The sequence below is a fragment of the Diadema setosum genome, chromosome 13 (assembly GCF_964275005.1).
Source record: "Diadema setosum chromosome 13, eeDiaSeto1, whole genome shotgun sequence".
Classification (NCBI taxonomy): Eukaryota; Metazoa; Echinodermata; class Echinoidea; order Diadematoida; family Diadematidae; genus Diadema; species Diadema setosum.
The window spans coordinates 23,266,568-23,283,151 of record NC_092697.1 but is presented as its reverse complement, the minus strand read 5'-3'; the positions used below and the strand labels follow the sequence as shown (position 1 = coordinate 23,283,151).

Below are 16,584 nucleotides of genomic sequence, written 5' to 3'. Positions count from 1 at the left end.
ACTTGAGGCTAATAGGCTACTTGTACACTTTATTATCATGAGAATACTTCAAATTTCTGATGGAAGCAATAGATTGAATATTTTGCCTGAAATGAATCTTCTGCTACGATTTCTCAGTTCCCTTTTGACTCCTTTGGTTAAACACAAACGAGATAAATGAAACACGATTTGAAAGAGTGTCGTCTCTCCTTCTAGATGTGTCTCTCTGTTCGATCAGTGAGGCCTATGATTATAGAATCATCACTTGTGAGATAGGTTGATGTACTCATGCAGGATATTATGTTCAACGAGAAAGATGAACTTACTGTCACATCTGGTGGTACTTTTCCCTGAAACGGATGCTATCACTTCCCCATCTCCAGCTATCTTTTCTACGGTAACTTGAAACGTCGCAAAGTTAGTGAGATTTTGAATGATCAGGACATTTCTATGGGGCCGAGAAGATTGGTATTGAGGTCCCTCCATGGCGATCTGTCGTGTCTCACTGACTGGATGATGGAGACAAGCTAAGTATTGGAAGGGTTGATATAGCACTCGGTAGGTACCCAAGCACGTGGGTGCTAGCAACCACTGGACCAGTAAGCTGTTCGTTTCATTTGCAGATGGTTCCACGGTCACTGCAGGGAAGGAAATACCATTTGGTATGAATAAATTCTTAGAATATGCTATAATTGTTATTCTGTTTTCTGTCCAGTTATTCAAGTATCCTCATGATCACGACCCCCCCCCCCTCCCAATATGGCAAACGTTATTGGATACGCTCAGTTTCAAACGGCCCTTACTTCTCCATATTATTTTTCACATTCATAATAGGGACTATTTGATTTTGTCGACACCAATGATCGCAGTGGTCACGAGCTGAATCTTAAAATCTAAAACAGATCTAGTTGTGTTTTGGGGATTCTAATATTATGTGTATGACAAAAACGAACCTTTTCGCGGGTACGGACGAAAATATTGAACAGGCCTACCTCGCAGCCATTTTCAGAGTCTTAGTTAGAGTCTATTATGTTATTTCTGTAGTCAGCGACAGTTGCTTTACATTACATATGGTATCGTATATAGCTCAATTCAAATAATCTAGTTGCTGATTGCTTTGTAAATATCCCAAATGTGTGTGAAGGGGAAAATTATTGATGGGCTTGTATCAAGTTGCATCAGTCTTGGAAAGTCCTACCACGATCTGATTCCCGGCTGTCGATTGTGACGTGTGCTGACTGCAACAAGGTGATCTCGGTCCCTCCATAATCCGTTTTCACAAGCTCGAGAGATACATTATAAGAGTTCAGGGGAGAGATTCCTGTAAATTCCATGCTTCGATTAGGAAAAATTGTGTGAAATGACTCATTTGGCGATAATGTCTCGCATAAGTCTCTGTCGATGACTTTGTAATAACCACGCCATTCCAAGTCTTGCAAGGAGTCATACGTGCATACCTCAGTGACTTGGTAAACCCAAGACAAATGTATTGTCGTCCCGTGTACCCACTCCGCTGATAATGATCCTATATTCGAAAAAAAAAGTGAATTTAATACGAAAAGATATAATTAAGACTGCAAACATAACGTATATTTGCATTAGTCATATAGGAAGCGACAGTTATACGATTATACCTTGATCATCGTTTTTTTCTATGTCTATTCTTTTATTTTCTCAATCATCTATGGCGCTAACAGTGGAAAACAAGAGCATGACAAAATTGAAAATAGAGAAAATGACAGGCTTAAGCTGTATTTAGCAGAGGTCCTTAATTCCCACTTAAAGTGTACCTACAGATGCAAATAGAATCAGTTCTACGTTTGTAACAATTGTAATGAAAGTCTCTTGAGAAGCTGGATTGTGCAACTCTTACCCGAGATAAATGCATAAACATACTCAGGTCACAGAAACACTGCGGTGCAGTAAATGCCACAGTTCTGTCAGAGGTAGTAAGTGGTCATGTTTCTAAAAGGCTTTATAGCTCCCATGTCAATGCTTACTTCCATAAACTTAGTTACAACAAAACTTGAATCAGAGATGCGTGTTTGCTATCCACATCATGCCATTTCTTCCAACTTCCTCTAACCTAACCCATTCCTATGAAATGTACACTTACAGTTTTGTCAGGTTCTTGCAGTTTTGACTTTCTGTGAGTTATTGTTAACATTCTACAGCGATGCATCAACAGTTTGATGGGGAAAAATACTACTCACTTTTCACGCCATATCGAAATAGGACATTTCGACGAAATCTATCGGCAAATAATGTACGTTTGAAATTGACGCAGGTAATGAGCTTCGAAGCGGCTTTGTATCCACGTGTGAGTGTGTGTGCAGAAAATGCAAATTTCATACCTGGCTCAATATCTATCTGTACAATGACTCAAGACTAGCCCACTCATCAAGGTGCTAATGATTTTAATGAAAGGTTGTAAGGAAGAAAAGAAAACATACAAACTACGTGATGGATGCATTATACAATAGTACTTATCCTTGATGTCATAAACACGATGGACGTGAAGTGAGGCTGCAATAAATATTTTGGGAAGATTGTATGAAAATGAGTTGGATAAGCACATATTTCTTTCACATATGCAATGAAAGGATCAATAAACTAATGTCACGTTCTCAAGCACTCGGAATAGACTGAAAATGAATAATAAATTATGACGTATAACTTTCACGAATCAGGATTTGTGTCATATAGATGAAAATTCAGCAATCACTCTAAAAATATTGTTACCTTCGAAAGACGTAAAATTTGGTATTGAAAGTCTCGAAAAAAACCAAAAATCTTTCTGTGTATATAGTGTATCGGTACATTATGTTTGTCTATACGTATGTAGATTTCGTTTGTGATCATGCATTCCTCTTGGCATAACGTACCGATTTCTGAAGCAAATGTCGTGGCATTAACAACAGCTGAATCAGATACTGGTAGACTGTTCCACATGTGATATCCATTTCGGCGCCAAAGTTGAACTTTGATGTTGTACGTTGTGGAAGGCTCAAGGTCTCGTAGTTCCTTAAAGTTTGGTATTTGTTCATAATTAAGTGCGGTCTCTTCAGTTTGCCTCCATTCAGTGTCAGTAGGGCGTTCATCGGGGCAGGCAGCTCTCTGCACAGGCCTGTAGAGAATGCGCCAAAATAATCCCGTAGTATCGCTGCATTGCTCGAACAATATCCACGAGACTTCCACTGTTGCCGTAGATGCAGCGTTCGCCCACACTGAGAGAAACACACAATGATGTGACGAATCATGACTACAAATTATGACAAACAAGAAATCAGCAGTTATGATGTCATCAACATGTAAGGCGCCCATGAATGATTTACATATTTTCAAATCTACCCAAGATCAATGACGGAGCAGCTAACCACATAACATTGGTTTATGGTGAATTTTAGCGATTTTGCAACTTGTGCAGATCCATGATTAATAAGGCTTACAATTTTGGTCTAGGGCTGCAGAGAGAGAGAGAAAAAAAAAAACTAAGGTCTCCCTACCACCTCACACACTTGAAGAAATTCATTGCTATTAATACTTCTGTATCAAAACAAAATTGATGTTTGAGATAAATACAGAATTTTCTCTTGCGCATTATCCCTGAACCCGCATTGGGGATATCCAGTCCGGATGAACGATTTTGTGCACCCATTGAATCCTGAAACAGAGTACGGAAGTCTAAAAAATGTTATAAAAATCCACTCCTTTATTTCAGGATGAAATTAATGAATTAATGAGATATGTGCTGTTTTATTACCATTTTGTTTCATCTTGAAATGTGTACTCTAGGCAGGTATGTGCTGTTTTATTACCTTTTTGTTTCATCTTGAAATGTGTGCTCTATGTTCATGTAATTGTGTATGCCACTTCATTCACGAAAATTTTCCATTTTATGGACAATATGTAAACGAAATGAAACTGAAATGAAATACTAGTAGTCCAATTTGATTACTTAGATTGATTTAATCTAACCTGGTTCAATATTCATCTGCATTATAGATATCTTTGAGAGTAAAATACGCAACAAGATGATAACCGTGTGCACAGAAGTGTTATTGGAGAGATAAAGAAAAGGGGACAAAACTGCAAAGGCAATAACATGAACACATACAAATGAGTTTGGCAAGCAGAACATTTCACCAATTTTCACCAATGGTTTGCAACCTAAAAGTAACGATTTATAGGGCCTACATACCACGTTCTTCATGTAGGCCTACATGCATGAAAGGTGTAAAATAGAATGAAATATATGGCTTACAACATGAACCAAACAGAACTGAAAAAAAAAAAAAGTTATTAAAAAGGTATATCAAATTGCGATAGGATGGTCTTCTGTGTGTATGGGTATATTTGTTTGTGTTTATGAAGTATGTATAGGTTCTAGATTTTGTCAGCAACAATGCAGTCATTCTCTCGTGTAAGACATACCGATTTCTGAAGCAAAAGTGGTGACAGGAACGACTACTGAAACGATATTTTCATCTCTGCGCACAAGCTGGACTTTGATATTGTAAGTTGTGGAAGGCTCAAGGTCTCGTAGTTCCTTGAAGTTCGATATTTGTCCATAATTAAGTGCGGTATCTTCGGTTTGTCTCCATTCAGTGTCGGTAGGGCGTTCATCGGGGCAGGCAGCTCTCCGCACAGGCCTGTAGAGAACACGCCAAAATAACCCTGTAGAATCGTTGCATTGCTCTACCAGTAACCACGAAACTTCCGCTTTTGTCGAAGATGTAGTATTTGCCCACACTAAGAGAAATATCATAATGACGAACAACTTTTAAGGCACTCTTCACCAGTCTATGAGTATTGGATGTTTACAGACTTAATGAGCTTGAAGTATAAACATTATTGTTTACCATTTAGACAAAAGGCATTTACCACGTTTCTCAATGTAATTTGATATGACGAATCATACCTGTAAATTCAGAGGTAATAACGTCACATGCTAAGACTCCATAAATGTAAATCAACCTGTGGTGCGTATTCTGTTTCGTTACTTATTTTGTTTTGTTAATTTTTGCAGGGGCGAAGTTTTGAAATCATTTACCCAAAAGTATTCAAGAGCAAAGAACAAAGTTTCCATTTCGTAAAAATCTAAAATTTCATTTGTTAAAGGTTGCTGATGAATTAGGCCTATAAAAGTATCATGGACTACATTTGCAATTGTATAATTTGTTGTGATCTTTCTTTTTATCTAGAAAATGATGGGACAACCATTCTCAACTAATACATTGTGCTAAGTTTTGGTTCTCCCTTTAACAACAATAATTCTTCGGTGTTTTTTTTTTTCCCAAGATTAGTACTTCGCCAATACGTTAGTAAAGTCGATGTGATTTTCTTCTTATCAAAACAAAGACTAATCAAATAATCAAAACAATCAAGGTAGATATACAATATCTCGATTTTATTGTAGGCTTATTCGTATGTCTGAATAGGACACACGAATAAGCCTAAAATAAGAAAAGACATGTACAGCTATACAGTAGATACACGCCGACCCTTCGTATATTAGGGCATGTTTTTATTGACGTATAAGGTCGGGACACGCGACCTACCTACACGGGCGCGATAGCCCGATTGAACGAAGTAAGAAGTCATACTCGCATTCTCGAGAATATGTACGTGATATCTTTTGATAGGAAAATCAATGTAAACATAATGTAACAATGCTTGGAAGTTGTATCATTTTCTCACATAAATATCTTCACCTAATACCATAACCGGACATTTATTTTCATTATTTTTTTTTTCGTATCTATTCTTCCTCTCATTCTTTTCTCTGCCAACAACTTCCAAAGGCGGACACGTCACTTATACATAAATATATTTAGGTGAGCGAGTTCCTCTGTCATTGTTATTTATGGTTTTCTGACGTGTTCATTTAAATCATCATTCCTACAGTAATGCAACAAAAGGGTTCTTGATGCTTCAAAGGTAAAGTTTGTCAAGGACTGTCCCGTAGTGAAATTACTTATTTGCATGGCACAGATATTATCCAATTAAAAAAAAAGTAAATATATTTGCATTTAGTTTAGAGTAAGATATTCATTCCTTAACTTCAGCCAGGGATGTTCAATGGCAGTGTAAATGGGTGACTGATCAGAAAATATTTAAGTACATGATGATATAAATGAAAGAGAGGGGTAAAGGTCAACAGTCATGTTCAAAGGGCATCGCACTTTGTCTACTTAGATACTTAATTTAGTTACGTATTATTTATTGGACACAGTGGCTGTCGTGGTGGTAAGAAGAAGATTATTGAGAGTGAAACAAAAGGTATAAAGAGTTCAAATCTTCCTGTGGTTGTGCATGCTCTCTTTACTCTTGATCCGATTAACGGTTAATCAGCATGCAATAAATCTGATTTGATTAAGGATCATCTGATCATGACAGACCATAATATTGATGTTTTGGCATTGACTGAAACTTGGTTCAAGTCAGGCAAGCCTCAGAGTGCAGCCAGAGTAACTCCTTCTGGATACAGACTGCTACATGTCCCTCGGAAGTATCGCAGGGGTGGAGGTGTAGATCTCTTGTACAAATCAAGTCTGTGTTCAACAGCAGTAAGAACCAACGTTCAACCTAAATCATTTGAGTTTAGGGAAACTTATTTGTCACATGCTACTGCAAAGATTAAGGTAATAGTGGTCTTCCGTTCACCACCATCACATAACAACAGTTGTACGTTTACTGTGTTCATCCAAGAGCTTTCAGTATTGTTACATAGGCATTCCTTGTTCACTGGGAAATTGTTCATTCTTGATGACATTAATGTCCACTGGGAAAACCAACAATCCAGTGACACGAAAGCTTTCAAGAGATTTCTCTTAGATCATAATATGCAGCAGATTGTGGATGAACCTACTCTCGAGTAGGGACACCTGATCATCACCCATATATTGATGCTGAAGGCATAAATTCTGTGAGTATCCAGGACTTGATATCAGATCACAGCTCTATCCACTGTCTCCTTCAGCTTGAGAAACCTAAGCCTGTGTAAAGGAAAGTCACCTACCATAAGTTGAAGACTATTGATTTGACTCAGCTTAGGTTGGAACTGAACCATTCAAATCTTCTTTCTAACACCTGTGGCGCTGTTAATGACTCAGTTCATCATTATAATGTGATTCTGGGGGAATTGTTGGACAAACGTGCTCCTGAAAAGACATGTTGTGGAACAGCCGGCGCTGTCCCCTGGTAAATGGGGCTATCGCTATAAATTCAAAACGCAAGCGGCGACAGCTCGAACGGCGATGGAGGCGGATTCATGCCCAATCTGGTAAGCAACTCTGCAAAGAGCAGAGAAATCGAGTTAAGCAGTTGATCGTGTGTGCCAAAGCTGCCTATATGTTATCAACAAGCTTTTGTGCCAGAAGATGGAATCAGCTATGGCACTATAATTCATCATTCTTCTCCTGGTCGTATAGCCTCTGAATTCTCAAGGTGCTCTATCGGTAAGATTGAGCCTAGAAGATGCAAATTATGGTCAGACATGTCTTCTGCTGTTTGGCCAGTGTTAGACGGAGAGATAACCTCCTCATGTGATGAGTCTTACAACACTCATGCCCAAAACTCCGGTAGAGGTAAAGAGAGTTATCCGCAGTTTTCCTGCTAAGTCATGTTCCCTGGATCCAATCCCAACCTCAATGGATAAAGGGAGTTATGAACTAATGGTCGTTCCTATCCCTACGATAGTCAATGCTTCCTTACAGGAAGGAACGTTTCCAGAAGAACTGAAGCTGGCTCATGTTATTCCTGCACTTTGAAGACACCCTTAGAGCCGGATTGGAAGAGCAGTGACCTATATCTAACTTGCCGTTCCTTGCCAAAGTCTTTGAAAAAGCAATTTTCAGAAGACTGATGTCACATCTTCAGGACTGCAACCTCTATGAGACCATGCAGTCTACTTATAGGAGACATCACAGCATAGAGACCGCTCTTCTGAAAATAGCTGATGACATCTTGCAAGCAGTTGACAACAAGAAGGCAGCCGTGGTACTGCTCTTGGATCTATCAGCTGCATTTATTGACACGATTAATCATGAAGTCCTCATCCACAGGCTACAGCAGGATTTCAAACTGGACGCCACTGCCCTTGATGGTTCAGACCGTATCTCCATTGCCGAAGACAGTCTGTGAACATCGATGGAACTGTGTCAAAGGAGGCCTTCCTGACCTGTGGGATTCCACAAGGTTCCGTTCTCGGACTTTTACTCGTTACACTGTACACGTCCGCCTTGGGAACATAGCACTTCAACATGGTTTGGAACCCCACTTCTATGCAGATGTTACTCAGCTTTATGTGGCATTTGATCCAAGTGTGACAACTGGAGAAACAGCAGCAGCTACGAGGATGACTTTGTGCCTGTCTGATATCCGACAATGGAAGGTGAAGAACTTCATAAAACTAAATGACGACAAACTTGAATGCCTCATCATTTCTCCCCCAGAAATGAAAAATAATATTGTCTCCATGGAGAAATGTTGATTTCGAAATCATGCTGCTCACTTGGCCATTCATGGTCTGGGCCCAGGATACCTTCCTTATTTAATCAAGCGACGGTAGCCTCGCTCGGGCACAACTCTTCAGATGCCCATTACACATCTCAAGGGATACGGAGACCGGGCATTTTCCTCTATCGCTCATCGACTATGGAGCTACCTCCCATCTTTTCTAGGTGAAACTGACAAACCGGATCACTTCAAAGCCTCACTCAAGACTCACATTTTTACCAGGCACTCAATTGCTAACTCTCTTGAAGGAGTCTTCAATGTTTCTATGACAGATATCTACAAATGCTGTGGGTCATCAAAAAAAAAAAAACCAAACAAACACACACAATCAGATTGGGAGATAATGTCTTCATGTCAGAGGACCGCAGTCACTTAGTATTTCTAGAGAAACAATATTTGTAAAAGAATTGCACTGTTTTTCTTTCTACACAATAGCACACGATACGATTGTATAGACCAAACATTTTGATTATGGGGAGAAAGAAATCAGTATCGCATTCACGCAACAATGACATATTCGTGCTTGAAGATAAAACTGTTTGCTTTTTAAGCTGGAGATCATCTTGCGACTAAGTATATTACAAAGTGTCTACAGGAGTTTAATACAATCACAACGACGTATGACTATTTAAGAGATGCCACCTGTGATGAAATACTTCATAGGAATATTCGATTCTTTCATTAAATTTTCTATTAAGAGAGTGATGATTACCTTTCAAGCCGTGGAATGTAATATTCTTCTCTTGCCACCGTCCAACATTCTTCCAGCGTTTTCGAACACGAACTCTGAACACATAGCGGACACACGGTAGAGCGTTGTGGAAGGTGACGGTGGTGTTACTTGCCTCGTTGATTTCGATGCACGTCACAGGGCGATCATTCAGCAGGAGCTGAATTTCATACGCTTCAAAAGTATCCAAGTATCCAAGCCATACGCGACCCCAATGGACTTGTTTTCCTTCCGGTTGTGTAATGGAGTTAAGAGCTATGGGGCCCGGTGCTTTTAGCATACCAGCGAAACGAGTGAAAAAAAAAAGAAGAAAATAAGCAGCACAGGATGACCTATACAAACATAAACACACACACACATACACACACACACACACACGCACGCAAAGGGTTATTATAATGGAACACAAATCCTTCAGGACAGGAAGGAAAATTTGAGATGGGGGTGGGGTCTTTTATTGCAGTTCGAGTGCAACCGCATATCACACAAGAGCTTCTCATTAGGTGCTCTTTCACATGTTGACTTAATCCAGTTTATCAATTTACCTTGAAATCATATTCACTGACATCATTCACTGACAAAGAATCCTCCCAAGTGAATAGAAGCAAACTCTGGGCAAGATTGTTCGTCCTGCCAGCAGCCTAGATAACCAGCTTGTATAGCTTTCCATGCAGGGCCTATCAAAGTACAAATAGCCTTAGTTTTAGGAACATAACTATTTCTCTATAATTACGTTATCCCAGATTGACAATGTTGTTGATAGCGAATGAACACTGCACCTGATGATGCGACTATATCAAAAACATTTCTCGAGCATTGTTGGTGTTGAAGAAGTGAAAGATGAGGGGAAATAAAGAAGTGTATGATATTCCATAAGTAGACATAAACACATGCATATTCCACAAACACAGCTAATTGTTGTCAGTAATCTATATTGACTCCATTTCAAACAGAAAAAAGAATGGTGCATATTTTATATAATGTGTAAATATACATTCTGTACGATGACTGGCACGTACTGATATAGTGAATTACATTTGGGTCGTCTTTACACACTCACATGAGCTTGCGTGCGCGCATACAAACACATACAAACACACACACACATGTTGATTTGAAGACGGGCTCTTCTGTATAAACTCTTCTATTTAGTATTATAAACTGAATCCCATAAAACTCATTACTTTTAACAACAATGTCTTTCCAGTGGTATCTAGAAATACCAGTCTCTTCATTTCTGCAATATCGAAACATAGTATTTGTTTTGCGTATACATACAAGAGGCATATTGTCTAAATTAGCTCAGTATTTTTTTTCATTCTTTACCTGCTCAAAACTGCAACAAAATTTCTTGAATATAAGTTTTATTTCCATATCATTAACCTAAGTTTTAGTTGTAATCTTCATTAACCATTTTGGCTTTATTTGAACAGGTTGGATGAAGTTTGGATCATGGACATTCCAGCTCTGATTTTCATCACTTGCAATCAATCATCGCCAATAGCGTTGTATTCGTCTCTCTATGCATTTTGTTTTTTCGCTCGATAAACCTAGTTTCTCAATAATCCTAGTTTTTCGCTTGATAAACTACGTTTTTCACTTGAAAAACAGAGTTTATTGATAAACTCTCTCCAGTTTTAAGGTGATATGTGCGAAAATGAAAGGTCATTTCATTAATTTCTGTTCTGTTTACGATAACTTACATTCAGGTAATTAGGATAACAAGCAAAAAAGGGGATAAATTGTTTATCCCGACCTGTTATTCAAATTCTCCCGTGTCCGTACCACTGGAAACCCCATGTCCCGATGATACCACAAATAGATATTCTAATGTCGTATTTCAAGATGGAAGCAGGTTACAACGTTTTTAAATGCTTTTTGAATTCATTTCAGAGCGTACTATGAGATTATTAGCATAAGATATACCAGTATCCCAAACGATTTACATGTAAGAAAAAAACAATCAAAATTTAAAATCGTGTGTTCCGCCGTTTTGTGTCATCTCCGTCACGAACATTTAGGGCGCCACTAACGAAAAATGTCGGGTATCCTAGGTATTGATTTTACTTCTACAAGTTCTACATGACGGTTACATGTTGAAGTTGAAGAACTCACCTGGTTTTTCCCCTATTTTAATCAAGAAAGTTATAGTTTTTTTAGGGATTTGTGACAAGAGACAGGTCGTACCTTTATTCAGCGTCATATCCGAACGCTCAAAACAACATATCAAATCAGATCAATTTATAGTTTTGGTGGCATAACGGAAGAGAAGATCATACCCTCTATCAGCACACATGGTTCTTACCGCAGGTGAATGGATTAGAAAAATGATATGAGGCCATTAATTGCTGGGCCCGTCGTCTCCGTCACGTCATCTTCGTCACGAAAAGTGACGGAGATGACGTTGACGGAATTCATTCTTTATCATAAAGTAACAATAAAATGATATTAAAAATGCATGGTTTTAATCATATCGGAAGTCTTTTAACCACTGCTATTTATTTCATGTTCAGTTGCTTTAGGTATCTAACCTTACTTTTGTTTATGATATATTACATTACAAAATCTTCGTCACAACATTTCCATCACGTCACATTTTGCATAATTATATTTATTACTGCAGTGATAAAAACTTAAAGTTTTTTTGAATGAAGAAATACCCCATAAAGATTGCACCCGTATTAAGTGAAGTAATATTCATCGTGATTTTCCAACTTTATATGAAATATTTTTCATTTCTGAGACACTTTTTCTTTCAATAATTTGTAAGGCCAAGAATATACACTTAGCGAAGAATGACCCGTATTCGACACACGTGGGTATAAGTTGATGACTGCCGCAACGCAACTATCATTGTTAACGTACGCCTGGAGCTGGTGATACGGCACACGAGCAGTAGCGACGCTCACAGCGCCGTACGGCTCTGGCAAAGCTAAGCTCAGCGCGCCCACTACTGACAAAGCTTGAATAACTCTGATTATCGGTAAACTGAGTTTATCGCTAGTTTGTCGACGAAAAACTGATAAACTGAGTTTTTCTGCGATAAATTAAGTTTTATTTTATTAAATTAAAGATAATAAAAAGTTTTGGTACCTCAAAAGCTTCCCTGAATTTCCTTGTCTTGGTTTGTGTTTCAGGTTAAAGTACGTTGTCTGTGAGAATTACTCGCCCCAAAGTGCTCTCATGTCTTAGTAATCATGCAATAATGGTTTCGTACCAGAGCCGACGCTGTACAGCGTCGATAAATATTGTACGAAACCACTGACTGCGACCAGCAGCGTGCAGCCCATTGTACGCATAGCTAACTGCGACCAGCAGCCCCATACGCATAGCGTAATGGGGCTTCGCATTGTAGCATTCAGGATCATGACAGAATTAGTATCGCGGGTAAATGTCAACTTAAAATCAACAAATTTCTTCGATTTGAAGACTCACCAATTAAGTTGAAGTATTGAAAACAGGCTTCGATCAACGTTTGGTTCTGCCAGTAGTCCCTTTCTGTTCGAATTGATGACTGAATGTGACTCGGTCGAGAGGACCTTGGGAGAGCTACGTACACTGGATACCATGGCCAGCGCATGCGCACACAAACATCTTATCCGTTCATGGATTTGAAATTTGTGTGCATGTGATGTGTTCGCATGCACTGGCTGTAGTATTCAGTGTACTGTATGTAGCTCTCCTAAGGTCCTGTCGACCGAGTCACATTCAGTCATCAATTCAAACAGAAAGGGACTATAGGCAGAACCAAACGTTGCCCGAAGCCTGTTTTCAATACTTCAACTTAATTGGTAAGTCTTCAAATTGAAGAATTTATGGGATTTTAAGTTGACATTTACCCTGCGATACTAAATCTGTCATGATCCTGAATGCTACAATGCGAAGCCCGATTACGCTATGCGTATGGGACTGCTGGTCGCTATGCGTATGGGGCTGCTGATCGCAGTTAATTGCATGATTACTAAGACATGAGAGCACTTTGGGGCGAGTAAGTCTCACTGTGTTAGTTATATGAAAGGTACTTTAACCTGAAACACAAACTAAGACAAGGAAATTCAAGGACACTTTTGAGGTACCAAAACTTTTTATTATCTTTAAGCAAAAATATCATTGGGCAAACGGCGCGCCATAGTCGCGCTACCGACTGAGCCAACTCACCGCCCATACGTGACGTCAGGAGGAACCAAGAATGAAGAGCTTAATGCCGAATCAATATCCGTGAGCAAGTTCTCAAGAATCTAATTGGCATAATTGCTAAGTGGGATATCTATTCAAGTATAATAAGAATTAAAAAAATGCTTCAATACTTAACAAAAGGTAGCCCTTGAATTTTAATCCATTGGCATGAAAGGGGTTTTCCAGACCCACGTGCTCATTGAGGCATAGAATTTTGTAAGAAATAACATAGGAATACCGGTACACTTACAGCTGCTATAAAAACAGTGATAAATATGTTATTCAGTTGATATTCAGGTAATTCAGCGTACAGAATTTGATAAAGCAATACATACTACACAATTTCAATATGGAAATTCTTTGTTTTATAATGTGCTCGTTCAACCGTAAATTTTGACATTGTGTGCAAACATCGTAATTCGCTTTCCAAAACATGAATTCAATATCGTAAGAGAGAATTTGCCATGGGTAACGTGTCAAAACTATAGTATTGGCTATTTTCACCCCGTGGTATCTCAATCGTGACATTTTGCCCACAAGTCATAGGGTATGATAGGAAGCACGTAAGTTGTAGGTTGCCTGCCTTTTTATGCTCAAAGTGTGAAATTTGTTATCAGTAAATTGAAGTTAAAATGTGGAGCTGTGAACTTCGGAAAGTGGTCATTTTGCCTTCAGCGTATGTTCACTGAAGCATGACGGAATATTTGATTTTACTAAATATCACATTAAAGGTAGCAAAGAAATACATCTACATGCCCCTGTATTCAGATTAAGATATTTTTGCGATTTGTATTAGGGGTCACTATTAGCTGTTGTTGTTGTTGTTGTTGTTGTTGTTGTTGTTGTTGTTGTTGTTGTTGTTGTTTTATTGTTTATTTTTAGCGAGTGACAGGTGTTACCATGTAACTCGAAAGCCTTGTTTCAAATTACTCAGCAAATCACTTCGTGAGAATCAGTGCTTTGGCGAAAATCTCTGTTGAACTGAAACATGATTGAAATGCTGTTGAGCTTACCATTTGTTTTTGTCTTTGTGGTAAATGAGATGGTGTTTGATTCTATCCGTCGTCCATGTTGGTAAGAGAGTGTCACCTTGGCTTCATATGCAGTAAGTGGCCTCAATCCGTTCAAATAAGCGCTCTCTTGATTTCTCCCGTAATAATTTTGAGTGATGTTAGTCCATTCACGACTATCTCGTGGGCAAAGATTTGTTGAAGCAACTTTGTAGTGCACAAGCCAAGTATAGGTGTAGTGACACGACCAGTTGAGAGTCCAGGAGACTATGGCTGTTTCTGACCACAAATATTCATGTCGAGCATTCACTGAACGGAAAGAAAACAAGATAGCGACATTTTAGCTGAATGCAAAGACAAACTTTGTTTTTAATGCAAGATTCTCATTGTCAGGGAACAAGCATTTTGTTTCCAGTTAGAACGATATTACCCTTTATAAAATGGGTTCAAGAATGTAGCCAATTGGAAGCGCTGAAATGAGTCACGTGTGCGTGCATTAATTTCTTAGTAAATGCACTAAGAAGAGTCTCTCTTCCACCTCCCTGGCCTGACGTACGTCACAATGTTTACACTAGCAGTGCGCACTCAATCAGTTGTTACAAGTGCGTCACGCGCTACTATACGCGCTGTCAATCCTGTAAACAACTTCTAGTTCGGGCCGCGGGCTGCCACACAACAGCCGGCGGCCTTTCTTGTGCATAACATGTGGCGTACGTATTATACTCTTTATACGTACGTACAGTACTTATGTGCAGGATTTCCGAGTGCGACGTGCGTAAATGTTTGGGACGAACATCTTCAGACATCTTGACTTTTGAGCAGGTGCTACATGTAGCTGACTGGTATTGACCCACAAAGGTACGTGAATAATGTTGTTAGTTTTCGACCCATTTTATAAAACAAATGATGCACAGGATTATTTCGTGGCGTTAGTGAAGGTGCGGCGCACTCTCGAGTATTGACCACGGTTGCAAACATGCACTCGGCTGCGCCTCGTGCATGTCGCACCATTGTCAATACTCTCGAGCGCGCCGCACCTTCACTAACACACTCTATCCTGTGCATCATTTGTATAATATTGTCTCGCATTTTAAATATTCAAGCGAATTAAATGACTCCTCCTACAACTGTGCTAAGAAGTACTAAAATTGTAATTTTCTTCTACTGGAATTGATATTTATGTATATATATAATATATTGCAATTATAACAGAGGTGTGTCCCTCTCTAGGAGATGTACACCCTTAAGGATAAAATGTATTTTAACTTCAAGTTTCCTAATAAGAGACTTTTGATTACCTTTCAAGTCATAGAATGTAATATTCTTTTTCTGCCAAGGTCCAACATTCTGCCCGGATTTTCGAACACGAACTCTGAACACATAGCGGATACACGGTGTAGCGTCGTGAAAGGTGACGGTGGTGTTGCTAGCATTGGTGATGTTGATGCACGTCTCAGGAAGATTGTCCCGCACAAGCTGAACTTCATATGCCTCAAAATGGTTAGCATTCGACATGGGATCCCACTGGACTTGTTTCCCTTCTGTGTTTGTGATGGAGTTGAAAGCTATAGAACCGGGTGCTTATGTCATGCCAACGAAACAAAAATACAAAACAAAAACAAAAACAGAATTACATGCTAATGATTGCCTCCACACACACACATACAGGGTAGAAAATTGTTCAGGACAGGTAGTTTGGGATGAGGGAAAAAGTCCTGGTATTTTTTTTTTCACGTCCAGTACAACCACATAAAGGGAACTTCGCATGAGGTCCTATTTGAGATGTTGACTAAATCTTATTCAATTCAGTTCAGTTCAGTTCAGTTTATTTTTACAAACCGTCACATAGTTTAAGCATTCACAAGTAGGCCTACACGTCATGGGAACACGTACATACAATGTATTTCAGTCACAAAATAATATACACAGGTTTATCTGAAGGCCCTACATAGAATGTTTTGACGGACCTATATAAAGCATAGCCTATTGAACAAGGTCCCCCAAAATACAGAATACTAAATGGAGAGCTTACTTCCAAAGGGCGCTAAATCCACTATTTTCAATGGATTTAGCGCCTTTTGGAAGCAAGCTCTTCATAATGCAGAGTAGTGAACGGGATATGTAAAATAAGGAATGGCTGAATGAGACACCAAGATGGAACAGGAGCGA

General features: G+C 39.0%; 1 protein-coding gene across 1 annotated transcript in view; it reads right to left on the bottom strand.

Annotated features, from left to right (window-relative positions):
• Positions 1-16,584, bottom strand: part of LOC140236489 (uncharacterized) — a 46,623-nt gene that overhangs the window by 15,355 nt on the left and 14,684 nt on the right. Inside the window, exons 4-9 of the mRNA XM_072316412.1 lie at positions 15,714-15,995; positions 14,419-14,724; positions 9,212-9,499; positions 4,414-4,731; positions 1,178-1,504; positions 306-617 (exon numbers count right to left, since the gene is read on the bottom strand). Coding sequence (XP_072172513.1) covers positions 306-617; positions 1,178-1,504; positions 4,414-4,731; positions 9,212-9,499; positions 14,419-14,724; positions 15,714-15,995 — 1,833 coding nt within the window. The remainder of the gene's footprint in view (positions 1-305; positions 618-1,177; positions 1,505-4,413; positions 4,732-9,211; positions 9,500-14,418; positions 14,725-15,713; positions 15,996-16,584) is intronic.